This window comes from Aplidium turbinatum, chromosome 2 (genome assembly GCF_918807975.1).
Source record: "Aplidium turbinatum chromosome 2, kaAplTurb1.1, whole genome shotgun sequence".
Lineage (NCBI taxonomy): Eukaryota > Metazoa > Chordata > Ascidiacea > Aplousobranchia > Polyclinidae > Aplidium > Aplidium turbinatum.
In genome coordinates, this window is record NC_137473.1 from 53,680,074 (window position 1) to 53,706,984 (window position 26,911).

The window sequence follows — 26,911 nt, forward strand, 5'->3', positions numbered from 1 at the left end:
AACGTACGTTGCTCAAGCGCACACCCCGAGAGTCGAACCAGCGCCACACGATCTTGAGCCCGAGGCGTAACCACTGAGCTAACGAAACTGTTTTAGACAGTCAGAATTAGAAACGCTTGGCAAAGAATGTGACGGGTTACCATCAGTCCAGGCATATCCTGCGGTTTCATCCAAATTGTTCAAACCCAGCCAAAAGTAAGTGTAGGAATACACCGCGTGTTTCGTAACAAATCGAATAATCGCGTCGTTTTCGTCGCCACTGTGGATGGATACGAGATCGGCGCCTTGCGCTTGGCAATAGTCGACCGCCTGGGTCCAACCAAGACGGCTAGCCCGGTTGTCGTCGGTGTATTCGTTAATCTGAAAACGGGTGTAGCTTAATTGTTAGCAACACTGGTGTTTACAATCATATGACAGAATACTTGAAATGTGGAGTTGAAAAACATGCATTTTAAAAATTGTGTTTTTTTTATTTCAAAAAATAATCTATGATAGCCTGTGATCAAGTTTTTATCAGTATAGGTTTGCGTAAGGTAGCCTATAGAATTGAACGGATGGCTTTTGTTTATGTTTTTTGAAGCTGTACCCTGAAAAAATCGAAGAACAGACTAATAGACTGTACGGTTATAATTCGATGACTTTATATTAAATTATTTGCTGAACATGGTAATTCAAGTAAACTTGTCGAACTGTGTAGAAGTTTATTGGAAAACTATTTTTATACTGCAATATATTTTACATCCTTACAAATAGCTTCAACATTCAACAATCGAAACTTTTCGCTTTAACTTAAACTCTCGTCAGGAATTTAAAAATACTTCTTAGAAATGCAAAATAAATTTCAATTTCTTACTTTACGTTCAAGAATTTGAAATTTATTGCATTTCTTACAAATGTTTTCAGATTCTTGACGAAGGCTTAAATTAAGCCGAAAACGTTCGATCTTTAAACTTATTCTTATACAGGTAACGTTGCAATTTGTTGAAGATCTACTACAATAGACCTAATATATCAGTATGTTTTTAGGCGCTTTAGCTGCTATTTTATATACTTGGTAGCAGTATGCTGTGGTTGCATCAGTGTCCCATCCCTCCGCACAAGTTCCACTTGTATCGGGAGTTGTATTGATGACTTGCGTGTAGCCGTCTCTGTCCTTCTCACACACGTAATAACGATTCTCCCCACATATATCAACTTGCCAGTAACCTGCGGTCAAATTTTAACATTTAACCTTTTCAACATTTACAATAAAACAGTGCTGGTTACATACACGTGAACGTCTTTGCATTTAGCTTCCAACTCGCACAATATGGAGAACAGACATTAAATCGTGGAGTGGGTGGGAAAAAATGTCATTCGTGTTTTTTAAACCCCAAAGAATAGCTTTATTTTGCATCTTAGCTCTTATAAATGCATCATTTTGAAAGTCTACAAATAGCATTCCAGAGGTATAGCCTACCAGTTGGTTTTGAGAGTTGGGTTTTGAATCTTTAACCTCGGACTGACAAAACCTTGATAGGTTATTCCTGGCAGTTTCGCATACTTGTAGAGGCTCTTGACGCGGTACTACGACAGTTTATCGAACGACAGTTTATCGAACGACAGTTTATCGAACGACAGTTTATCGAAACGACAGTTCATCGAAGGACAATTCATCGAACGACAGTTTATCGAAACGACAGTTTATCGAAACGACAGTTTATCGAAACGACAGTTTATCGAACGACAGTTTATCGAACGACAATTTATCGAATGACACAGGGCCGTAGCCAGACCGCAGAGCAAGGGGGGCCAACTTTTTTTAGGGGGGCCGAAACAATTTAAATGGGCAAAATCATTATAATTGTAGCTGTTGCTCTTGAATGTTGGGATTTTGCCAGGGGGGGCGAATTTTTTTTCAGGGGAAGCGAGGCCCCCCTGGCCCCCGGCTGGCTACGGGCCTGGAACGACAGTTGATCGAAAACCTAACCCCTAACATAAAACTTAACCCTAACTCCCAACCAGTAACCCCTAACCACTAACCCCTAACCGTAATCCTACCCCTAACCCTTAACCCCAACCCCTAACCCCTAACCCTTAACCCCCAACCCTAACCCCTAATTCTAACCCTAACCCTAACCCCTAGCCCCTAACCTCTAGCCCATAACCCCTAGTCTATAGCCCAGTGGTTCTTAACCAGGGTTCGATCAAACCTCTGGGGTTCGATGAAGCTGTTTCAGGGGTTCGGCGCGAACGTCCTCTGAAACATTAACACACGCCTACTGAATGGTATATCAGCGAATATTTTTGGAAAATATTGTCCAGCCGAAACTTGATTGCGGCTTACGTGATGGTAAATAAACATCTGTGTGTTTGACGATAAAAATGAGTTTGAATGGTAAAAATGTAATAACTTAGAAGCAAAACAGCAAATGAGTGCTTTTCAAAGGAAATTGCAGTTGTGGTGGCAGCATTTGGCAATAACAACTTCGCTAACTTTCCACGTCTGGACAAGGACTATAACTATTATCTGGATTATTAAATAGTTCCGATACAATAATTAAGGGTGAAGTTGCAGTATTTACTGAGCATTTGCAAAAGTTGCAAAATTTATTTCAAAACTACTTTCCTGAACAAACGCAATACCCAGCATGGATATCAACCATTTGGTTATGATAGTACAACGGCAGATATTAACAGTCCATACTTGGATGACATTATCGAGTTTCAAGAAAGCGAGATGCAAAAATGAAACTTCAACACAACAAATCTTAAAGCGTTTTGGTGCCAACAAATGGAAAGTTATCCTCTTCTTACAAAAGTTGCTCATTGAAGTTCTCATGCCACTCGTAACCGCTTATTTATACGAGCATGCGTTTTCTATTCTGGTGGACGAGCAAAAAAAAAAAACGAAACCGGCTTGCATGCGAAAATGACATGAGGATTGCTGTTTTCGAGATAAAGCCTCGAATCTCACTATTGGTCACAGAAAAACAACAAAATAAGTCTCATTAATACACTAATGTATTGCAATTAAATGTGGTAGATTTTTGTTTTTGTGACTGAGCGAAAATTTGGGGTTCAACGAAAGCTTGCAGATTAGCGTAAGGGTTCGGCAGGTTAGTAAAGGTTAAGAACCACTGCTCTAGCCCCTTCGATGAATTGTCGTTCGATAAACTGTCGTTTCAATAAACTGTCGTTTGATGAACTGTCCTTTCGATGAACTGTCGTTTCGATAAACTGTCGTTTCGGTGAATTGTCGTTCGATGAACTGTCTTTCAATAAACTGTCGTTCGATGAACTGTCGTTCGATAAATTGTCTTTCGATAAATTGTCGCGTCACGTCTTGACGCAGGGCCGGTTACCGAGATTGACAGAGTGAAATTTCCGATTGTTGAAATGTAGTTGCCGGGAATTATTCCATTCACTGAGTGCCGCTGAAGGGAGAACAGCCCTTAGAACGCGTTGCTTAAGCGCACACCCCGAGAGTCGAACCAGCGCCGCGTGATCTTGAGCCGGTTGAACAGTTGCAGTACAACTGCGTTGGAAAGTTATTAAGTCTGCCATTAGACTATTGTATTCACTATGTAATGGTCATGTACAATACGTAGTTGACGTGCACAAACCCACACAGCTTTTATCTAACTCGCATCTTTCGTTGACGTAACGGTATCATTTTTTCCACCACAATACAGGCTGTGAGTGAGAACAACTATCAAGTTACAAAATCAGTAAAAGATCCTAATTTTTTTTCCATTTTTTAGGTTTAAAGTATTTACACTGCGTGCCTCTAGTTAGCGCTTGCTTGAGATCACAAAACAATTCGTTTTTAAATTTCGAGTATTTTTGGTTTTTCTGCAGTGTTTATAAGTTGTGATTTTTGTAGTCTGTTACGTCTTTTCCTATTGAGTTTTAATTTCATCATCGGAGCTGATTTTTTTGGCCAGTACAAGTACTTTGGTACAAGTACTTACAGGTCCAATGGACCCCAACGGTAAAACTTGCATTTTTTTTCCGTAGACAGAGGGGTAAAAAGTGTTGCATTTAACACTCTCTTAAATCGGTCCATGTCCGTGTAGCCTGCAATGGCTTACGGTGACCATTATTTTGGGTGTTCACAATTCTTAGAAAGTTTCAAACACTTGCTAGATTTGTACAGTGACTCTTTATCTCATATCATTTTATTTTGGTATGATCTAAACCAGGGGTGTCCAACCTTTTTGGCCAAAGGGCCACATGTAGTTTACGAATGGTTGCGCGGGCCACTTGAGTATTTACTGCTAATTTGTAATCTTAAAAATGACTGTCTGATAATTTCTAATTAAAACCCTCACACCCAAATTGTAATCTTAGAAATGTGTTTGTACATTTTATGGGTTATATAAGAAGAGTGAAGTTGATTTTAAAGTGGTTTAAGGTTTTTAGTTGAAAGCAAGCCGGCAGCAAAGCGTAAAAAATGTCAAATTGGCAATTGACCCTTCTGATGTTGCCGGAACAGCGAAGTTGCGCGTCCCGTAATGTATTGTCCGGCTGTCCCTAGGTTCATTCACGAAAAACTTGCTCGCACAAGTAAGTGCTGCCGAATAATGATGTCACGAAAACTGCCAATCTATGAATCCTCTGATCTTTTTCTTAAGAAACAATTTTTTTGTAAAATTCTAGCAATAGAAAGTTTTGAACTTCACTCGCTAAAAGCAAGAAATATTGCTGATTGACTGACTCTTGAAGCACCAGTACTATTGTGTGGAAAGGGTGGATGTAACAATGTGGAAAATGTGATGCGTAACAATGTGCATTGTGATACAATAAAATTAACTTGAACAGTTGTGCACCCCATGCACTAGGGATTATAGAGTAATGGAGAAAGAAAGCAAACAATAAATGCTAATTTATTGGAATGTAAGTTCGCCATAAATTACGTTGGCGATTGAGTTGATTATATAATATATGTCATTTCGAAAAATATCATGCGGGCCACGGGTTGGACGCCCCTGATCTAAACATTTATTAAGCAAACGGCAAACCTAGTGTGTGTTTACTGTAAAGCCTGCTGAAAAAAATTAACACCCAACAAAATGGTTACGGTACGCTATTGGTAACCAACCTGTTTGATCATCCATGTAGGTACAGCCGTATTCATAACCGGTGTCGCAGTTAATCCACCGTCCTTTGTATACGGGATCGATGCTACACCAGGGTGTATCTTCCAGCCTGGCAGGGTGGTCGAAAGTGATGCATTCGTAGTAAGTGTTTCCCTTGTAAATAAATGGGAATGCGCAAGAGAATCGGACATCTGTGAACGAATAAAGCCGGTCATAGGAACACGTAGTGATGCAGAAAAGACCAAGACCCAAACTGCACAACAGAACACAGACATGAATCTCAAGTGACCAAATAGTCTTTTGCTACTCTTTGGGTGAAGAAACATCGTTAAAAGGAAATGGTAATAAGAACTCGTGTTTGGTCGGAACCTGATGCAAAGATCACGACAGACGTACAAACTTAACTGAATAATTTTTTTATCTAATTTACTTGTTAGCTATAACCGACTTTTTGCATTGAAAGAACGAATAGACATATTAAAACCTTCTTGGTAAAAAGCCATAGAAAAAACTTGTTCGGTAGAAGTTGCCCATGATACAAAGCTTATTTGTGATAATTATTTCTTGATATACATGTAAATACTTTGCTAATACGCTTTAGAACATTTTTAAGGACGACTTTTTTATTTTGTTTCCAGGGATATTTGCTTACAGAATTCTTAAGGATTACCAAAAAAAAAAAAGCGTTACAAAAATATTGTTGGCAGTATTTCCGAAACGGCCTCCAGGAAAACTTTTACAAAAATGGCTTGGCAGTCAATATGATAAGATCATAAGTTTTACCTGGTTCGTCCTGATCCCAATGCGTGTAGCTGACAACTTCCCCGTTTTCCCAAGTGTAATAAAGTTCTCCTTTCTCTGTTGTCTTTGCAGACAATCCTATCCATGCAGTGAAGCCCAATCCAGAGGGGAGAGAGGAGGTGACCTGGTAATGAAGAAAATAATTCTTAGTCGCATTTCCAGCTTATTCAAAGTTATTTCATGATGCATCGTATGATCGCATAGTGAGTTCATTCATAACCAGTTGCTACCGTACTAAGGTTGTTCGAAACAAGAATAGTTCGTTTCGTTTTGAAGCGAAATTCCTAGTTTTAATTTCGTTTGGTTTCAAAATAATTTCTGAGTGAAGAATTTCGTTTCGTTTTATTTCAAAATCCAAGCTATTTCGTTCTGCGTTCGAAATGAACTGAAATATACTGTACAAGAATTTTAGAATTTAAAAAGTGCAAAAAGTCATACTTCAAAATGAATTCGCATTAAGGCTGTTTGACACAAAAATATAAATAAAAATACATAAAAATAATATAAAATAATATAAAAACAATATAAAAATATTTCAAAATTTTGAAATATTTTGTTTCTCTTCGAAGCGAAATTCCGTGTCTTGATTTTGTTACGTTTTGTTTTGGAACAAAAATCTTTAAGAAAGATTTCGCTCCGTTTCGACTTGAAAAAGTTCGTTTCGAACAGCCCGAGTTGCTACATTTTTAGAAGAGGTTGCTTTCTTGAAACTGTTTACGTGTCTATACGTGACATGCTTATACGTGACGTACAGTACTTACACGTGACTTAGCCACGTAGGCCTGGTAAAGTTTAGGACATGATCATCGATTTAACGAATAAGAAAAAGCCTAAGCTGTTGGAAAAACAAAGTTTTGTTTAAAAAATGAGAAAACAAAACGTGAAACTAGCATTATAAAAAAAGAAGAAGAAGCAGGAAGGAGAAACCACACTGGTTGGTTTTGAATCTTTAACCTCGGACTGACAAAGCCTTGATTGGTTATTCCTGGTAGTTTCGCATACTTGTAGAGGCTCTTGACGCAGGGCCGGTTACCGAGATTGGCAAAGTGAAGCTTTCCAATTGTTGAAGTGTTGTTGCCGGGGAATTATTCTATTCACTAGGTGACGCTGAATGGAGAGCAGTCCTGAAATGCGTTGCTCAAGCGAACACCCAGAGAGTCGAACCAGCGCCGCGCGATCTTGAGCCGGGCGCGTAACCACTGAGCTAACGGGGCACTCTTTTTTCCTCACAGCTTATGCTTTATTTTCTTTTTTGTTAAATGAAATGTCATGCGTGCTTACCTTTACCCGTAGGCCTAGGCAATTGTAAAGAGGCAAAAGTTGTGGTGATCGAAGTAGCAGGCTAACAGGAAAAGTTTTAGCAACATAGCAACAACAAAACCATAGCAACAACAAGAAACTAACCACTACCATACACAAAAAACCAACACATACAGACAGATACCTGCAGTTCAACTCACATCACCCCAAGCATCAAAAACTCACAGTGGCCAAAACATTGTACAACAGACTGGACACACACATAACGGATGATTCTGAACGTTCACACCACAAGAAAAACATTCACAACACTTTAATGCTCAACGGATTTCCACGAAAACTTGCTTGCATACAGCGACCCAAACCGAAACCTTCGCTTCCTCCTTATAAATCTTTTACTTGTCTTCCTTACATAAGGGGGGTAACCGATAAAATTCAGCGTATCCTCTATGGCATAGGAATCAAGGTTGCGATGAAACCCTATCTGACAATAGGTAAATACCTTCCCTCGGCTAAAGACCCCATGAAAGAAGGTGAAGTTTCTGGATTGATCTACCAAGTTCCGTGTCATGACTGTGATTTAATCTACATTGGACAGACAAAACGTGATCTTAAATCTAGAATCAACGAGCACCAAAGAGCTATTAAATTTCAACGTCCAGAGCATTCCGCTCTTTGCAAACACTCTATAAACTCAGACCATAAAATTACTTGGACCAACGCCACCATTCTTAAAACTGAAAAGGATTATACTAAAAGATTGTTCACAGAAAAATGGTACATAAACCAGAAGGCACAACATGCTCTTAACCAAAAAGATGGTCAGAATTTCCCCTCTGTGTACAACAAATTACTTTAACTTTAGCTTCACCTTTTCCATTCTCAGTGCGTCTTCTCTACCATTGTTATTGCTAATCCCACTGCTTTCTGTCTTGTCTGATGTCTTTTCAACGTTTCTTGACAGTGGCCCAATAGATAGATAAATTTACGCTGCGGGAAGTAGCCTACTGGTTTTAGGCATTCACTGCATTTAGTTTAACCTCTAGGTATCTTGTTGCGTGTTTTAATTCTGATTCTTGCTGCTTTACTTTACTCATTTTATCAGTATGTTTTTGTGTTGTGCCATCGTTGCTGAACAGGTTGTATTAACCTGTTTTAGCCACCTTGATAAAGTCAGTCGTGCTGACTGACGAAACGTCGGAAAAAAAAAAGCTAGTTATCATCTTTAACATCACGAGGTAACCTAGTAAATAGTCACCAGAAGAACGCAAATTAATTTTATTACCAAATGCCTGGTGAACAGTCTCTCTCTGTTTTTAGGAAAAGTTTTGTTAGTAAAACTTGTTGTTTTAGGGGGGTTAGATAGCATTCTATAACTCACCATTGTAGTCCCCGCTTAAGCTCACCTCGGGACGGGACAATTTTGAGCTTATTAAGCGGGTGGGGCCTATTAACCGTGGGCTTAACAATTGAGGACTAAATATGTGTTTCTGCTTATAAAACGTGATACAAAAATAATGATAATAATCTAACGTCAACAATCCCGACCTAATAGTTGTAGCCTACATATTAACAGAGATGTACGTATGCGCCGCAAATTCTACGCCGCATACATGCGACGTAGACTTTTTGTTTGCGCTAACGCTTGCGGCCACATCTTTTTGGATAGTTTGCGCTTGAGGATGCGCCGTAAAGTTTTCGCGGTTTTTTAGCGCATAGCGTCAACGCATACTTTTTAATGTCTTAGTTGTTGTTTGCAATTTTTTTTTTGTCAAACTGCGAAATGTTAACGTCTTGCAATTGCCCATTGTTCTAGTGTTGTCTCACAGTGTCATCTATTGTTCAGTCAGCTGGAGTTTGTTTGTAGGCTATATCGCACTACTGCCTTTGACGCTAGAGTCCCACGTGGAGACTGAAGTCTTGCAGAAAAAAAGAAAGAATTAGTTAAAACAACTTAGGCCTACTGAGAAATTACTTAGTAAATTACGGGTCAGAACAGGAATGTAATGTAAGCAAGCAAGTAGGTAGGCTAGGTTGGTAATGCCGCTCCATGTAAAATGTAAACAATGACTTGGCTTCGTAGTGTGAAGTTTTTTTAGTCAAGCAGTGTTGAAGGCGTTTGTAAGCAATTGTGAGCACTTTAATTTATATTAGTTAAGTCTTGCATTTTGGGGCAAATCAGAAACTTCTCAGGCAATGAGCAGTGCAGCCTATGTATCTAAACAAACTCAAATATTTGGTCTCCGACCGTGATTGCTTGCATGATGTTGTACTCTGTATGTTATATGTAGTACACTACTTTGCCGGTTATTCTTGTTGTAGGCTATATATGTAGCGTAGTAATGTGTAGGCCTACATACAGTAGGCTATCAAGCTAAGGTAATTTTTACTTGACAATTTATACATTCTGTTGCGTAAGTATGTAATTATATATGTTTTGTAACTTGATGAGCAGTTTAGCAAAACATGCATCCAGGGGCCAATTGTGAAAGGCTTTTGAGTAGCCTACTGCTAATAACACTAGTAATGCTAACTATCCCTGAATGCTAATAACAAAGAGTTGTGCAGTTCAGAATCTAAACTTGCTTGTGTCTGGCAGTTTTGTCTTCCATTAACCCACTTTTTAAAAATCTTATCAGAAAAAAGCATAGAGCTTACTGAGAGAATTATGGCATTAAAAGCAACATTAGTCTTATTCAAACGGAATTATTTTAAAAATAGTGTTTTTTATAATGGATTTTTAGGGAGCGACAGTTAGTATATTACTAGGAGCGACAGTTAGTATAACACTAGAATTTTCTTGATAGGCATATGCTACAGTTTCTTACACTACACTATTGTATTCAGGGAATAACTTACGGTAATACTAATCTCCAAGTGAAATGGAGAATGATAATACAAATCCATGGCATTGCATGGAAAAGTATTTTAAGCTCTTCTTCGAAAGGCAAAAACTCATATTTTCAATGCCAGCTGTGCCTTCCGGCCAAAAAGATAATTTCTTGTAACGAAAAATCGCGAAGTGGCTTGAAAAGTGTGTTGTTTCGAGTGGTTTATACCGTGTGAATGTTTGGCACCTAGCAAACAAAATGAGTTTGCGCTAGAGTATGCGCTAACGCTGACGCCGCCAACTTTTTTTACAAGTTGCGTTGACGCATGCGGCGTATAGTTTTTCGAACGTTTGCGTTTGCGCTGACAGCGTCAATATTTTTTGTATGCGCGTACATCACTGCATATTAAGAAGACACTTCCTTCATTAATGTTTTATAGGTAAAAAACGTAACAAAAATGACATGATTACCAGTGCATGCACGAAAGCCTGTTCTTGATCATCTTGTATGGTAACCAGCTTGGCCCCGCTCTCTTCGCAAATTCTGTTGCCGTAGATGAAGATGTACTCATCAGAACTCGCCAGGTAGCATGATGAACCTGAAAAAACAACTCAGTTGAGACATGCGAAAGGCCCTGTATTTAGAAGTTACTTGCTGCTCCGCTGCGTCATAGTAGCCTAATAGCGAATATAATAATAATAAGTGTCTCAACAATGCACTCTTCGATGGGTATAAACGTGGACATTAACACTTGATTTTTTATTTCCAGTCTATTAATATATATTTAGGTACTAGAAAAATGTTTAGATGTCATAAAAATACCAAAAGCTTTCCATCCTGGATCACATCCGGGATCGGTCGGAATTTCGTCATCGCTAAGAGGGGGAAGCATTTGTTTTTCCTTTTTGCAAATGTATGAGAGTTCTGCCTCGCATCCTCTGTCATTCCAAGTACCAAAAAGTCTGTATATCTCAACACAGCGCTCAGTCTAAAAACGACATAAGTTTCCTTAAATTATGTGTAACAAAATATTATATAGGAATGTTGCAAGTACAGTAGTCCCCGCTGATTAATCCCACTTCTGGACGGGACGATTTTAGGCTTATTAAATGACCTACCGCCTATTAAGCCGGAGACAATAATTCTCTGCCACTCTTATGCTGTACATACAGTAATTCCGAACAAGATCAAATTGGGCTTAATAAGCGGGTGGGCCAATTAACCGTGGGCTTAATAAGCGGAAATTACTGTATTACGAAAACAAGCTTTACATTTACTTTCAATTAGACATAAAAATGCATATTCAAGACCTAATCAACAAACAATTAAATAAAACATTTTATTGATTAAGAGATATCACAATACTTTGCATGCTTGCACATCAAGATAGTTTTCTTTCCAAAAGGTTTTAAAATCAAACCTATGGACAACTCACCTTAACACTGCACAACATTTTTACTTTTAAACGTGGGATTATTATAGTTTCCATTACAACAGTTTTAATTGTCATCATATGTTGTTTCTACTGACCCCTCCATTAGGCTCCTTTGCATTCCACTTGGTCCAAGTGACACCTGTGTCATCTGACCACTGATAGTAGTTCTGCGTTCGTAAATCGTTCATTCCAATCCATACATCACCTCCTCGATCTTAAAGAAAAAGAAGAAATTAATCTATTTAACAAATTACACACCGAAAAGAAAAGTTGGCGCGGCGCATGTATGTCCACCAAAGAAGCTTCTAGATCGAGTGGCGCTGGTTCGATTCTCGGGGTGTGCGCTTGAGCAACCCATTGTCAGGACTGCTCTTCATTCAGCGGCACCTAATGGAGGAGATTTCCCGGCAACAACACTTCAACAATCGGAAACTTGACTCTGTCAATCTCGGTAACCGGCCCTGCGTCAAAAGCCTCTACAAGTATTCGATACTGCCAGGAATATCCTATCACAAGGCTTTGTCAGTCCGAGGATAAAGATTCAAAACCAAACCAAATAGAACAAAACCTTGATTTTCTTGGATGATGAAACCAAAATTGGACTACTCTTTTGCAGTCACTGAGTGTATTGGGATAACATACACACTTCTATAGGTAAAGGAGAACGACCAGGCTTCAGCGATTCAATCGAAGAATAAAGATACGAGTTAAAGGTAGCCTATTATTGAGAAATGCAGCTGCAGGGATGAAGACTTACAGGTTGCGTTTTAACATTTTCTATTTTTTGTAAAATGTTGTTTATACTTTCAGTTCTATGTGCTGACCTATTTGATTTGGTTTTCTGCCATACATTTCTTTTTACTGCAAACCTTGAAATTCGTTAGTTCAACTGTAAATTTAACCCCAACAACCCATCTGATAACTTGTCCTGCTGCAACTTATACACATAGGCTACATGTTAGCATGTTTTAACCCAATTATCTTACAAACCGTTCGTTTAAAATAAATGTAAGCCAGTATACCAGTATTTCATTGTAAAGGCTATCATACACTCATTTAATTACTGAGCCTCAGGGACTGACAGCGTCTGTGTCGAGAAAAGCTGTGTTTCTCACAACTGGCTTAAGTCGAGAGTTGAACCAACATCGTACGATAAGCAAGTAAGTGATATCCCATCCTTCATTGTAAATATACAGTAAAAGTGCATTTAAAAAAGGATGCGAGGTTTTATAAAGTCATAGGACAAAACCCCGATCGAACGAAAATGGAAGACGCCGCACTCGACAAGGTTGAAACTCGAGTAGAGTAGCCTATTGTGTTTTTCCATTTTCGTGCCATCGACGTTTTATAAAAGTGTATTGTGTTGATGTATAAGTTAGCCTATATCAACATTCTATGTTTGTACAATACACTGTGTACTCAATACTACAATACAATATGTGTCCACTGTCCAACTAACTTATATTATCGCATGCAATTGACTGAGTTATTGACAACAACACAGAAACTCAACAGCCAGCAGCCAAACAAAAGAGCCACATAATAAAACGAATCACTGACTTCAACACCGTTCGTCATAGCACATGACTAGGGAACTGTGTTCCGAAAGCTAGTGCGAACCGCTACTACAACAGAGAAGCCACAGCATCAGGCTAAAACAGGTCGTTACAATCTACATTGTGAAATATTCTAGCATGTTGGTGATTACCTCCCTGGGTAATCATGTACTCATGGAAGTCGTTTTCTCCTGAAGAGTGGATGGATGTCAAGTCCGCTCCCATGGAGATGCATTCCGCTCTGGCGTCATGCCAATTTTTGAAAACCGTCTTTGGTGGCAAATAGTAACAGTGATCCTTCCAGGGTTGCCAGTCAGTATCGCATCGGTACACTAAAACGGACAGCCTTACAACTTCTAAGTTTTGTCATTTCTCCCATTATTTAACTACAAGTGATAACAGTTCAATTAACGCCAAACTTAAAAAGATTTTGTGAATAAAAAAAATAATTAGTTGTTACAAAAGTAAGTTGAATCTCCCGCTTTTGTTACAATAAATGCATAACTAAAATGTGACTTCATTACTTTTTGCAATAAAATTAGATTTCAAAGATTTAAACTCAATTGCTTGAGATCTGGAACTTTACTCCAGGTTTTAAAATACAACCCTGAGATATTTAAATTTTTACAGAAAGTTTATTAGAGTTTACTTCGCCGTATACTTTAGCTTTCACAGTTTACACCTAGAAACACGTCAGTATAGAAAAGCGTCAGTAGTAAATAATAATAAAGGTGCCTTTAAAATGTCTGTTTCACCAACAGCTTTCTGGCCATAAAGCAAAACACGTCAAATTTTTCCAATAGAAAACAATGTTGAAAACTCACCACTGCCATCAAAGGTCAATGACAAATGCGATGCAGTAGCGCTGAAAACAATTGAACACAACAAATAATAATCTTTTGCTGATAGTTTGTTAAGTGACAGTAGTTAGATTTTTGAAGGCTTTTATTCATTTGTAGTAAGCTTGATTAGTTAAAATGATTTATGATAAGCCTTCGTATGGGAATTGTGATATTTTTCTAAGCTATGTCTTGAAATTCATTGCCTGTCTAATCAACAGAATTGAATATCCAATCAAGTAGGCTAATATATCAAATTATGCTATATTTCTGTAGGCCTACAATTTTCAAATTCCTCAAGCAACCAATAAAACGTTCACCGCTAAGAGAAACGATACGTAATAAAAAACTAGTATTATAGAATAATATATTACTGTACAATGTATGGAATACAGAAACTCTGTTCCATGCCTTGTCATGTTGAAGTACCGGTAGCAATAACAAAATAAATTGTTTTTGCGTCATTAATGAGTCGTTTTTGCGTCATAAATAAGTCGTTTTTGCGTCATAAATGAGTCGTTGTTACGTCATAAATGAGTCGTTTTTGCATTACAAACCCATGTGCAATGTGCATTGTGCAACAATTTTTTTTCACACTGTTTTTTATCGCTGTTTATTTCTTGTTATTTAGTCAGTTAGTTAGTTACCTTCAAGAAGTTGAAATTTATTGCATTTTTATAAATATTTTCAGATTCCTAATGAAGGCTTAAGTTCAGCCGAAAACGTTCGACTGCTAAAATTCTTTTTGTAAATATGTCAAGTATATTGTTATAATGCTTTACCCTGTTGCATTGTTGTGTCTTGTCTGTCTTTTTTGTTTCTAGTTTTAAAAAGCTTAAGAGCAATGTAGGAGTCCACTGTAGGCTACGTTTCTATAAATATATTTTAATCTCTTGGATTTTCAAAATCAAGCTGGTTTAACATTGTTTCCACTAGGGACAGTGGAATACCATCTTCTCTTCTACCATCCTTAGATTTCAGAACCAAATAATTAAACGTGGTCCACGTGAAAGGTTCTTACTCGAGCGAAGTGATGCCATTAGCAAAGCTTCCTTGGTATGAAGCTTCTCCTGATGTTTTAACCACGTTAACTGTCCCTCCATGTTGATCAGTGGTTCGTCCTGCATGAATAGCAGCTGGACACATCGCAGAGTTCTGGTCAAAAACAAAATCAAAGCGTCATAAAATTGATTGATAACCCCCATAACAAATCTTTTAAAAAATGACCGTGTTAAGAAACTTCAGCACATGGGTTGCCCAAATGCTTTTTTTTTTAAAGAGTTAACTTATCCCTGTTGCTTTTGGTAGAGTAGCTGGAAGTTTTCTTTGAAGGGGAGTAGGCGAAACATCGCTAAATGAAACCTCAGCTAAACTTTTGATGTGACTAAGTTTTGATACAAAATACCAACAAAAAAAAGAGTTCAGATTCATAAACGTAGCTTTCCAGGAATAAAGAAGATTCTCTATCTTCTATTAATATCGTGATGTTCGCTGCTGATGCACTGAGCACAAGAAAGCGGAATTGTTTTTCATTAACTTTTACCTCTGTGTAGATAGTAGTTCCGTACACGAGCCCTGCTGATGGGTCTTCCACGCAGCCGGCCGGACAGTCGATGGTGAAGGAAGTATCCGTGAAGTCTGAGCCAAGAGCTGAAAGAATGATGAGCATTTAGAACGTTGCCCTTGCTGGGAATTGATTCGTTTATATTTACGTTTGAAAGTAGTCCACAAATACAGGAAGAAGAAAAGAAGAAGAAGAAGATCTCTTTGAAGTGATGTTGAATACAAATTGAACTTTCATAAGCTACTTTCTTCGAACAACATTACTTACTATCGCATGCTATTCGGTTAGTCACATAACAACCATTGATCTCGAATTGCAAAACAATAGTCTGTCCTTGCCACTGCCTGGGTTGAACTCTCATATACTTTGTCGAGATGGGTTCTCTTAAGATGTCTGTGTATTCGGTATCAACTCCGTCCAAACCCAAGAAGAGCTGAAAGGACAAAACAAGGTGTTTGTAAGAATTTAGTTTCGGATGCAAGCGCATGCCACTTTTACACTGGCCCTCTGGAATAACAAGCCAATTGTGATGCAAGTTATTCAGTTACGAGACAGCAGCCTCTTACAGATAGTTACTATTTCACAAAAATACACGCAAATGTAAGTCTAGAAACATCTTTTAACTTACAAGGCAAATAAACCAAAAGCAATTGCATCATCGAGGATGGTACCGTACTAAAATCATCCAGACCCATTTTGTAGAGTTTATTATAATAACTAAAGCTTTCCCTTTCTACTATGAAAATATTTTTAGAGTCTTAGAAACATATTTATTGTAATTAATCTATGATCGTAATAAGAAATTTCAATTAATGCATATTAGGTAAACTTTATTACTGCACTGCAAAATAACCTGACCATGAACTGTTTTGGGATCTTTAAGCTTTCGTTTTACAATTTCTTTAGCCTATTTATTAAATTATATACGGTAGGCTAAGGTAAATACTTATAAAAACTTACATGATCTTGGCCATTTTGTGACGTATAGGTATTGTAACTTTTGCCATCGTCACTGAACATCAGAGCGTACCTGGACACGTAAGTGGACGTGGATCCGTACACTGTAATACCGGACACCTACGGATGCGTGTACATTATTCAATAAGGTAGCCTATACAAGATAAATTCAGGTTTTTACGGTGAGAGAGCTGAAAAGTCAACCATCTGTTCCTATCAATTAAAACTGTGTCTGGTAAGTCTCTTTGATAAACTTGTACAGCAAGAACTTCCGACACACAAAATTAAAACTCGGTTGATCAGCAGCCACTCGGTGCAACGGATAATTTTGCCGTCATTATATTTCTCTTTTCCTGGGGAACACTTCACCCCATCCTTTAACACTCCTATCAATACCACTTTTTTCTCAGTCAAAATTATGAACCAGACATTTTTTTAAAGCTAACATATTGGATCAGGGGTTCTTAACCAGGAGGATACGCCACCCTAGGAGTCGTCTGTCGTTTCCTATGGGGGGCGCAAGCTTTACAACGATGTTTAATCTTTCTGGATGGTGCATTGATTTCAATGTCCTGTATTTTGGCCATTTATATATTTCTGGAAATTGAAATCATTGGCAGAGCTATAGACGAAACGTTGGTTGCTCTTGCTCTGCAATCTGATATAGTAACAAACAAAATCAACCAAGTCTTAGTAGGTCTACTCATTGCATCACTTATCGCGAAGCCTTAGCATTTAAAACTTTGCTTTCAGTGCAAAGGAGCGTTCAGAACTTAAATATCAGTTATTTTCACAAAAGCTGGGGCTTCATAAAACCTTTCCATATTTGCAGTCGCCTTTTCAACGTTTTATTCAAGCTGCTTTTGCAACCCTGTGATAAATCAAAACAAAATTGGATTTGGCATTACACTTGTTCAAAAATTGGGAGGTCGGGGGCGAAGTGCATGTGATCAATAATCATTATACAGGGAATCGTATCTGCGAAAAGGTTAAGAACCACTGCATTAGATCTTTTTAAGACATCCCTACAATCACAGCAAGATGTAGCAAATAAAATTATTAGTTACCTTGTAGAATTCCTTGAACTGGACTTGTACGTATTCGGTGTCACGTGGTGAAGACGGCGACCATCCACTTGGCTGGTAACCTACAAGTATGCAGCATTATGACGACGACAAAGAAAGCATGTAAAAGTTAAAAATCCATCTTTGTCAACTTGGGTGCGGCAAGTTGTTAAGTGAAGCATCGATATTTTTAATCCTAATCAAAAAAGCATCTTTTAAAGAACGGAAATACATTGCTTTTGGCTGGTAGTTTAAATAAACGCATTTTGATGGATTTGGGGCTCTTTGGGTGTTTACAGAGTTCCTACCCACTAGAAATAAAATGATATGATAATGTATGATGATACAGTGCTATCTCCTGAGGCAGTTTAAGCTTAAAATCGTTTGTTTTTGCATGCAATAATAATAATCATAAATTACAACTTATGAAAACTCCTACGCATTTTTAAATTGAAAACTGCATTGAGTTTAAAAGATTTAACATTTTGCTAGTTTAAAGTTTTAAAACTACCGTGCGCATCGCATGTTTGTAGCCTATGACGTATCCAGTTTGTCTGTCACACCAACTTGGGAATTATTCCAGTTTGACAAATATTTACTTGGACATATTGAGACGTCACAAAAATCCCATCGAACGTTTGGATCGGTAGTGTAGCACCAGGGACGGTCTTCTCCATCTGGATTGCGGCAGAAATTGTTGTCCAAACCAGAGTCGGGATAGTTTTCCGGAGTTCTAAAATTATGACGGATATTCACTTGAAAATATTGCAAAACGACATTTGCCGCGAAGCCTATAGAGGTTGAATAAGTTTGATTCTCACTTTTAAAAGTTTGTAGAACCGCATCGAAGTAGGACACTAAAAGCATTTGTGTATTACTCCAAGAATAAAATAAATCTCTTGCAATTTTCTTTTGACCTAACTCAGCGGTTTCAGTTGCTTCAAATATGCGGAACTGCCAAGATTAAGATTTCAAAGAAGCTTTCAAAGTCCGAAAATAAAGGTCCCCACAATTAATCAAAGTATTTTAAATTGAGAGGAAGTATCTCACATGAACGACAGTACCATACAAAACACTTAGCTGATCTTCATCTCTAAGCTTACTATTGTCGGCTGCATAGCCGAGTGGTGAGAGCGGGAAATCGGCAATCGAAAGGGCGCCGGTTCGACACCACTCAAGAGCATGCGGCCGTGTCTTTAGCAGGGCACTTAAAGGCATGACGAAGATTGGCTTCCTTGCCTTCCCATCCACTTAATCTAATCTTTAACCACCGGGTGTAAGCCTGGATACAGCAAACAAAAAATCTCTACTAGACGGTTGATCGTGAATTTTCTCACCTGTCGTGGCTTTGTGGGAACTGGTCGGTCCATTTTTGGCAAACAATATTATCTGTGGTTTTGGACAACCAACCTCTGTAGTCTGCTCCTTTGTCAGAGGCCGATGCCAGGCATTCAGCTACAAAAAAAATACAACTCTCACTTTAAAAGAGCGACTATATGAAAACAAACTCAACAAATAAAACAAATAGTTTAGCAAACAATTTGAACGTTTAAACGTGTCTACTGTTTACTTTAACTTCAGGAGCGTTTAATTATAGCAGCGCAGAACACACTAGCGAACACGTTACGTGTTCAACTGTATTTTCATCATCAACACAACTGTAGGAAAACATCATAATTTCTACACAACTGTAACATTCTTTGATTCAGTTTTGGAAAGGTACCTTGCAGAAACACTGCCGTTAATTGTTATTACTGCTTAAAAGTCATCAATAACAAAAAGATTTAAAACTTTTTTAGTTTCTTTATAATCTTGCCTGTATCCACAGGAGCTCGAGCTTGTTGAGGAGTCTTGCTCCCAGCAGAAGAAGAAGCAGTGATCATATTGTCAGTGATATAGCCAGAATTCATACCAATTTTGAACAAGCAAGCTACAACAATAAGTAAAATAATATCAGTGGTAAAATACTACATCACTTATGGTGGGCCATGGATCGATCCCAGGCCAAATCACTCCAAAATGTTTACGTGCAACATCGTTTCAGCTTTTTCTCTCGTTCGGCAGTGAAGATAACAACACAAGGTAGTTCATTTACTAAACAACAGCCTACATCTTTTGATTAGATTAAGATTATTTTCTATCGCAAACTTTCTACTTTTGCAGCATTCAAACGCTGCCCGAAATTCAAGCAATATGAAAACGACAACTGTTGTTGCTTTGGCTGCAAGCAAGCAGATAAAAATAAACTGCCATTCATACATGCGCGACATCCAACGTATTCCAACCGAAGGGCACCCCTTTCTTTCCACGTGACTGGATAGCATCTGATGTGTATCGCTATGATTGATCGAGGAAAGAGGTTGGTCACTTGTGTATTCTGATCACTGTTTCCATCAAAAATCTAAGGAATACGTTTTCAGTCAAAAACAATGATGAGTTGCTAGTCGATCCCAGGTTATGCCTTGTTGACAACATAGCAAGAAAGACAGTTTTTGCAAAAAAGTAGAGCAATTATCTAAACATGGTTTACCCGTTTTGTGTACAAATTCACCTAGAAATTATTGCTGCAACCTGTTTTCTAAAACATAGCATTGCATTTTGTCGTATCTAGGCTTAGGCCTACATAGTACACACATTGGTGTTTGTGTCTTGGCAAGAACCCGCATACTCTTAAGCGGTGTCAAACTAGCGCCCTTTCGAACGTCACCTCTCGACTATGCACTGCAGTCGACAAGCAATACAACGGTAATTGTTCATGGAATGATGAAATAATCAGATCAGACACTCGCTACATTGTAAAAAAACGGAAACTTGATCTCTTCCTGAATCAATGATGACTTCATAGACCGAGATCACGGTGACTCACAATTGGATTTCCGTCCTGATCTGACAACCATTCCCATTCCGATACTGCAGATCCCGTGTGGTGTTGATCCTGGCTGTATCTTATCTTGAATGACGTGGTCCATTGCCGCTCTGAATATTGGATCAAACCGTTCCTTCCCTGAATACAAAATATTTAATTCTTTACATAGAATTCAATGAACTGTCGAAAATAATAATTGATGGAATGTATAACACAGTTAGGCTGCGTTTGTTAACGAAAATTAAACTGTTTTTTCTTATACAAAAGAGAAAAACGTAACCTAGCTTACGTAACCTATGCCGTGGATTGTGTGTTATTGTATATGCCGTAGCTATTAACATCATAAACTGACAAGAAAAAGTTCTACGCCACCTAAGTTTTCATGTAAAACAATCGTTCAGTACAATTATACCCGTATGCCCGTTTATAAACCGGATACTCTATGATGGCATGATGAGTAATTTATTGCTCCGCGCTGTAATCATATAGGGAGCTAAGAAATCTAGTTGGGATAAGTTTGAAAGATAGATGATGGGTAAAATAGTTGGCAAATGATCGAAAGTTAGATGATAGCTGATATATAAAATCTTTAGAAAATGAAAAAACGTAACACAAAACAAGCGAACCTGTGTAACTATGCCCTTTATGTCCATGTTATCGGGGAAGTCAACCTGCAGCCAAGGTTCTGAGTCATCACCCCTTGGTTCCCAAGCCCCATGACCAGTCCCAACGCTTATATCATCCTGGAAATATATTAAAGCAACTTTATTAACTTTAAACCCAACTTCAAATATTGAAGTTGCTTATGTGTAAATGCTATGCGTAATAACAAAGACAGACCATTTAAACATCACCAGATCAAATATATAGTTGTTATTCACTAAAAAACCATCCTGTTTCACCCTAATTGAGATTATCAGAACGTTCTTATTCAAATAGAAACGTATTTGAACAAGAACGTTCTGATGATTCCAATTAGCTTGCAACAAGCCGTATAGGATTTTTAGGTGAATAGCGACTACATACTTGATATAATTCGCGCTGCTAGACTATTTTGCTTGGTATTGAGAACTTTTTGTAGTCTTGATATTGTTTTATAATATGTATTTCTTGTTTAAATGTTATCAGATATCGATATCAACCGGATCGGTAGCGATCCGACATTCTTTGGAAAGTATTTTTTCAAAAATCGTCATATCACTGACTTACGTTGAATATGATGACGTCAGCCGGAGTGTTCAATCGACCACGCGATGCAACGAAAAATTCATCCGCCTCGGTAGAAGCAGTTAGCACGGAGTCGTCTAATGATCCTCCGTACTCCACACCGATATGTCTTTGAGGACATACAGAACGTTCAATTAATTAATCAAATTTATTCTCCATCCAGCAGACACAGCAAAAACACTAGCCATTGCATAATTAATAACTAACAATTTATAGCTACTTTATTCATTTCGTCAGTATGTTTTTGTGTTGTGCCATTTGTTACTGAACAGGTCGTGTTTATCTGTTTCAGCCCACTTAATAAAGTCAGTCGTGCTGACCGACGAAACGTCGGTAATAAAAGCTAGGTATCATCCTTAACATCAGGAGGTAACCTAGTGCTGGCAGCCTATAGTCACTAGAAGAACGCAAGTCACTTTATTTAGCAAAAGATGACTTTGCATTACCATCTCATTATCTGTAACAACTAATCACATTTTTTTCCATTCCAAACCAATACTTACTTGAAACAACAAGCTTCATTGCTCTGACAGTTTGGATCCTGCACATCTGGGCCAACAACATTGGCATTATTTCCAGTCTTCTCGCAGATGAAATGTCTATAGTTCAGGCAGTCGAGATCATTCCAGCGGCCAGTGTCGGTTTGCAGCTCTCCGCAGTCTTCATCGCCGGAATTGTTTGGCTCGCCTTGTGACGACAACAATATCCGTCAGCGATCGATTGAGGCACGATTTTATCTTAGGCAAATATATTGATTGCCGACGCTTATCACTTTGAAACTAATTTGGATCACTAATTTCAGAATGAATGTATTAGGCTTTATCCAGAAATACTGGATAGAGTTGTAAGGTACCCTTCCCTAATAAGGCCCGCCTTTTTGATTTTGTCGCAAATTGATCATGAAATAAAAAAGCGGGTACCAATGTGTGTTTTATTGTGTTTTAGAATCATTAAAGCACTTCTTTAGAATGATTTTAATAACATATTGACCAAAGTTTTAAAATTATAGTTGATTTGCTAATTACTTCTGAGTGGGCCTTAAAAGGGCACCATTGCCTTAATAAGGCCAGCCTTCTAAACTCAATTTTTTGAACCATAAATCGCGGGGAAAAAACAATACACAACATCAAAACAGTGAAAAATCCCAAAAACAATTTAGTTACCATAGTTTATTACAAAAAGAAATGTTAGACTTCACGTAGTGAGTTCATGTAAGTTCTTTTCCAATCGATCGTAACTTCGTGCAAACAAGTTTTTTTTCAATCACAAGTTCAAATAAATTTTTTCAAAGAAATTCTTTTTCAACAGTAAAACATTTACATATCACAATCAGGGCATATAAATTCATCATCATATTTTGTTAAACCAACACAGTTTTCATGGCTGCCTACCATATTTTACAACTTTCACGTTGCCTCATGTCGGAGACTGTATTTTCTAAACATACCGAGCAACACCAACCTGCTACACTTGGACGTCTTTGCATATTTACTGTTTCCCCTTTCGTTTTGCCTTTTCTCTTTCTTTTCCATACGTGTCAAACAGAGACTTCGATACAGTTGTTGCTCGATAATATTAATGCTCCTTTTTCTTTGCCCCCGCTTCTTGCTTAGGGTATTAATTTTGCTGATGGTGTAGCCATAATGCTATGACATGGTGTTGATATGGGGAGCTGTGTTGAAATCCCATGACTTGTTGATGGTTGAGGAGAGATCCCATGACTTGTTTATATTTGTGGAGACATCTCATGACTTGTTAACGGTTGTTGAGGCATCTTATAACTTATTGATATTTGTGGAGACATCTCATGACTTGTTAACGATTGTGGAGACATCCCATAACTTGTTGATATTTGTGGAGACAATCATGTCTTGTTGACGGTTGTGGAGACATCCCACAACTTGTTGGTGGCTGTGAAAACATGTCACGACTCGGTGATGGCAACTGAGATTGGTCACCGACTGTATGGTCAATGTTGGTGACATTACTTGGAGCAAAGACATGGTCAGCTGTAGTCTTGTTATCAAGTGGAAAAATTCCAAATCCTAATAAAAGCGAAACCCAATTTTCGCAAAAGAGGTAACTTATTTTGTGCCCTAACCACATGGTGGTGGTGTTTTGATCTGATGTTGTGCTTGTTAGCTGCCAGTAAGGGAGTATCAACTGCAGTGCCTTTCTCCTAACAGCCCTTACAAGCCCATAATTGAACGCCAAGGGTACCTGCCCTAATAAGGCTCGTGGCTGATTTTGATGGGCCTTGTTAAGGCAACTCTTCACAATCAGTTTAACGTAAACTTCCTAAATACACTATCCAAGAAAGGTCAATATGTCAATATATGTTGAAACTTTAGACCCTTTAGCATCTCCTGAAACTCTAACAAAGGTAGAAAACAAACACCACTTACGAAAACACGCCGATAGATTAAGTACTGAACAAAATTTTACTCCTGCAAGATAACTTTCAGAAATTTACAACTAACTCTGCTGGCATGTGGTTTCTTCTAGAAAACCAAATTACTTTTCTGTTCATTCACATGATTATCGCAGCCAATTAGATTACCACATCTACTCAGTGCTATTTTGTAAGTAGGAATAGAACCATAACTTATTTTTAAGAAGAGACGAAGCTGACGTTATTGTTGAAGCGTAGAAGGCCGAAAGTTTATTATTTAGCCTCTCATTTAGCGTTGCTGCGTAGCCAAGTGTTCCTTGCTTGCTTTGGTTTTCCAGATATGAAAGGGTGGGCCTTATTTAGGCACGGGCCTTATTTGGGAAGAGTACCTTATTCAATTTACATTGAAACAACATTTGTTGCTTTATTAATATCTCAAGCTGGCCAGTGATGAAAAAAAGTAATCTATGCATTTGGCCTTACCTGGCCTCATCAGGCCTTACATGGCTTCACATGACCTTCTGACTTCAAAAAGGAAGAAGTATTTCTGTTTAAAATGCCAAACTCTTACCATCATTCCAGTTGAGATAATTGAACGGGGTTTCATCGCTCCACGTCCATCCTCCGTCCGATACATCAAGTATGTCATGTTGGAAGTTATTGGGGTCAGTAGCTCCAATCCATAAATTGTTTACGGTCGGTAACGGACCAGTTGTAGCTGCAAAGTAATTGCAACATTATATAATAATTGCAACTTATTGACAACAATTGCAACTTGTTTGCAAACAATTGCAGCTGCTTTACAATATTAATAATTGCAACTACTTGACAACAATTGGAATTTTTTTGCAAACAATTGCAGCTTCATTACAAATAATGGCAGCTTCTTATTTCAATTCGTAGCATGTCTTGCATACAATGTCATTGCATAGAATAAGTGTATGCAAGTTATATTGAGGTTATATTCTTTGCATAACGTTATTGTAGCGTATACTAAATTGAGCTAAGATTATAACAAAAATATAATAAAACAAGTATCAAAAAAATGAAGTATTTTCTGACAGGTGTCAAGCCAACATAAACTTCACTGAAGATGATCTAGCTTCTAGCTGATCGAAATCGATTTTTAGCTATATATGATTGAACTGACTCGTGTGAAAAATAAATTTCTTTGCAATAAAAACACGTAGCATTAGTCTAGGAAAGGCTAATCGAAAACGTTCCATGGGAAATTTGTTTTAAGTAGTTTTTGTTTTCTGTTAATTTTAAAATAAACGTAAGTATGTTAAACCTGATTACGTTACTCATCTTTGTATGCTTATGATACAACAAGGCAAACTGACTACAAAAGCTCTATAATTATAAAGCTAAAATTTTAAGTCAATGCAGTAAATGTAGCCTATTTGCTATTTTCTCTAAATTAGTTGCAATTTTGACCAAATGAAAATCCGTCCTCGTTCCACTCACCGTGAAGGAAGGTTTGTTCTGCTGGAGTATTGATTGAAGCAAGATCTCCACCAATGGATTGGCAAGCATGGCGGGCGTCTCTCCAAGACCGTAACTGCAGGGCGTTGATCTATTGCAAACGACAAGAAATTCGTGCTCAGTTAGCTATTTACGTGTAGGTTAATTGTGTGATCAGTTTCATTTCGTTTTGTGAATACAGAGACACAGTAAGAATCATAACATTATCCAGGATACAGCCTCTTTTTCATTCAAAGGAAATTGTGGGTTTTTAATTCTTTCATTCCTAGTATTTTCATTGTATCTATAGGATAGAAAATAAGCTTGATTGATTGATCATATAAAAAGACGCGACGCGAACAAAACAAACGCGCTCAAGATGATGATGATGATGATGATGATGATGATGATGATGATGATGATGATGATGATGATGATGATGGTGATGATGATGATGATGATGATGATGGTGATGATGATGATGATAGCCTATCCTATTCGTAGGGTATAGGCTACGGCGGTATACGCAGCACGGTATACTCTCTGCTTTTTCCAGCAACTATAGTATACCCTCTGGTTTTCCAAATAGATTGCGTATGCTATCCTAACTGATTCTTGACAACTAGCTTACTAACTAACTACTTAACCCTTTGAGGACCAATGGTATACGGGTGTACAATGGTACATGGGTGTACCATGAACCCGTTCTGAGAGTTTTATCATTCAATCAATTCATTCAGAGCATTGTTAGCAGAATGCAAATGAGACTTTGTGCTAATGCCGACACTAACAATGGTCAGCTACTGGTTGATATTGCTAACTTGCAACCTGGAAAAATGATACAAGGAAATTTGCGTCATGGAGAAGCAGAGGTGAGAAGAATTTGTAGACGCTTTGACATTGATGAAATACAGTCAATCCAAGGGTTAAGAGACTTTAGTGAAAAAGTTGAAATTGTGCCCAATAATTTGAAGCCTCTCTTGACAGCTATTTCAACTTTCCTTGTTCTACAGCAGAATGTGAACGTGGTTTCAGTTTATTGAACGATATTATCACAAGTTCAAGAGCATCTTTGCTTATTGGTAATGTGGTCTGTTCGATGTTTACTAAACTTAATTGCAATAGACCACCTGTGGCTCAATTTACTGCTAAAAAATGTGTAAGATCCTGGCTGCCAAACCACCGATCAGCTAAGGATACTAAATCCCAAATTTGTAAAGAGGATAAAGATGTAGATTCCTCTCGGCAGGCTGTTTGGAATGTAGGCCTATTCATAAAAAATAAACAATTTTGTACCTCTCGTCCAATTTTGATGTTGATAATTCATGTTATGGTAGAATAAAGATTAGTATTTTGCAAGTTGTGTATTTATCATTTTATCAAATCTGAGACAGTATACCCTGTGCTTTTTTTACGAATACAGCACTGATGATAGGGGATGACAACAGCCACTGTTCCCGCGGCAGACCAAATGATGTGAATCACATTTTGTGACGTAACGATTACTATATCTTTTAGTCTGCTCTTAAATCAATCCCAGCCCATACCGCCAACGCCCATCCACTAAACAAAGC

General features: G+C 38.0%; 1 protein-coding gene across 1 annotated transcript in view; it reads right to left on the bottom strand.

Moving 5' to 3' along the window:
- Nucleotides 1-26,911, bottom strand: part of LOC145787018 (uncharacterized) — a 46,039-nt gene that overhangs the window by 12,510 nt on the left and 6,618 nt on the right. The window contains exons 9-32 of the mRNA XM_082598765.1: nt 25,341-25,449; nt 24,445-24,591; nt 21,985-22,168; nt 21,464-21,590; nt 20,881-20,997; nt 20,255-20,392; nt 19,648-19,789; nt 19,205-19,318; nt 18,726-18,843; nt 17,988-18,121; nt 17,392-17,471; nt 16,328-16,444; nt 15,635-15,800; nt 15,347-15,453; nt 14,825-14,958; nt 13,789-13,829; nt 13,117-13,296; nt 11,504-11,622; nt 10,796-10,961; nt 10,444-10,571; nt 5,865-6,006; nt 5,084-5,272; nt 1,052-1,206; nt 141-360 (exon numbers count right to left, since the gene is read on the bottom strand). Coding sequence (XP_082454891.1) covers nt 141-360; nt 1,052-1,206; nt 5,084-5,272; nt 5,865-6,006; nt 10,444-10,571; nt 10,796-10,961; nt 11,504-11,622; nt 13,117-13,296; nt 13,789-13,829; nt 14,825-14,958; nt 15,347-15,453; nt 15,635-15,800; nt 16,328-16,444; nt 17,392-17,471; nt 17,988-18,121; nt 18,726-18,843; nt 19,205-19,318; nt 19,648-19,789; nt 20,255-20,392; nt 20,881-20,997; nt 21,464-21,590; nt 21,985-22,168; nt 24,445-24,591; nt 25,341-25,449 — 3,274 coding nt within the window. The remainder of the gene's footprint in view (nt 1-140; nt 361-1,051; nt 1,207-5,083; nt 5,273-5,864; nt 6,007-10,443; nt 10,572-10,795; nt 10,962-11,503; nt 11,623-13,116; nt 13,297-13,788; nt 13,830-14,824; nt 14,959-15,346; nt 15,454-15,634; nt 15,801-16,327; nt 16,445-17,391; nt 17,472-17,987; nt 18,122-18,725; nt 18,844-19,204; nt 19,319-19,647; nt 19,790-20,254; nt 20,393-20,880; nt 20,998-21,463; nt 21,591-21,984; nt 22,169-24,444; nt 24,592-25,340; nt 25,450-26,911) is intronic.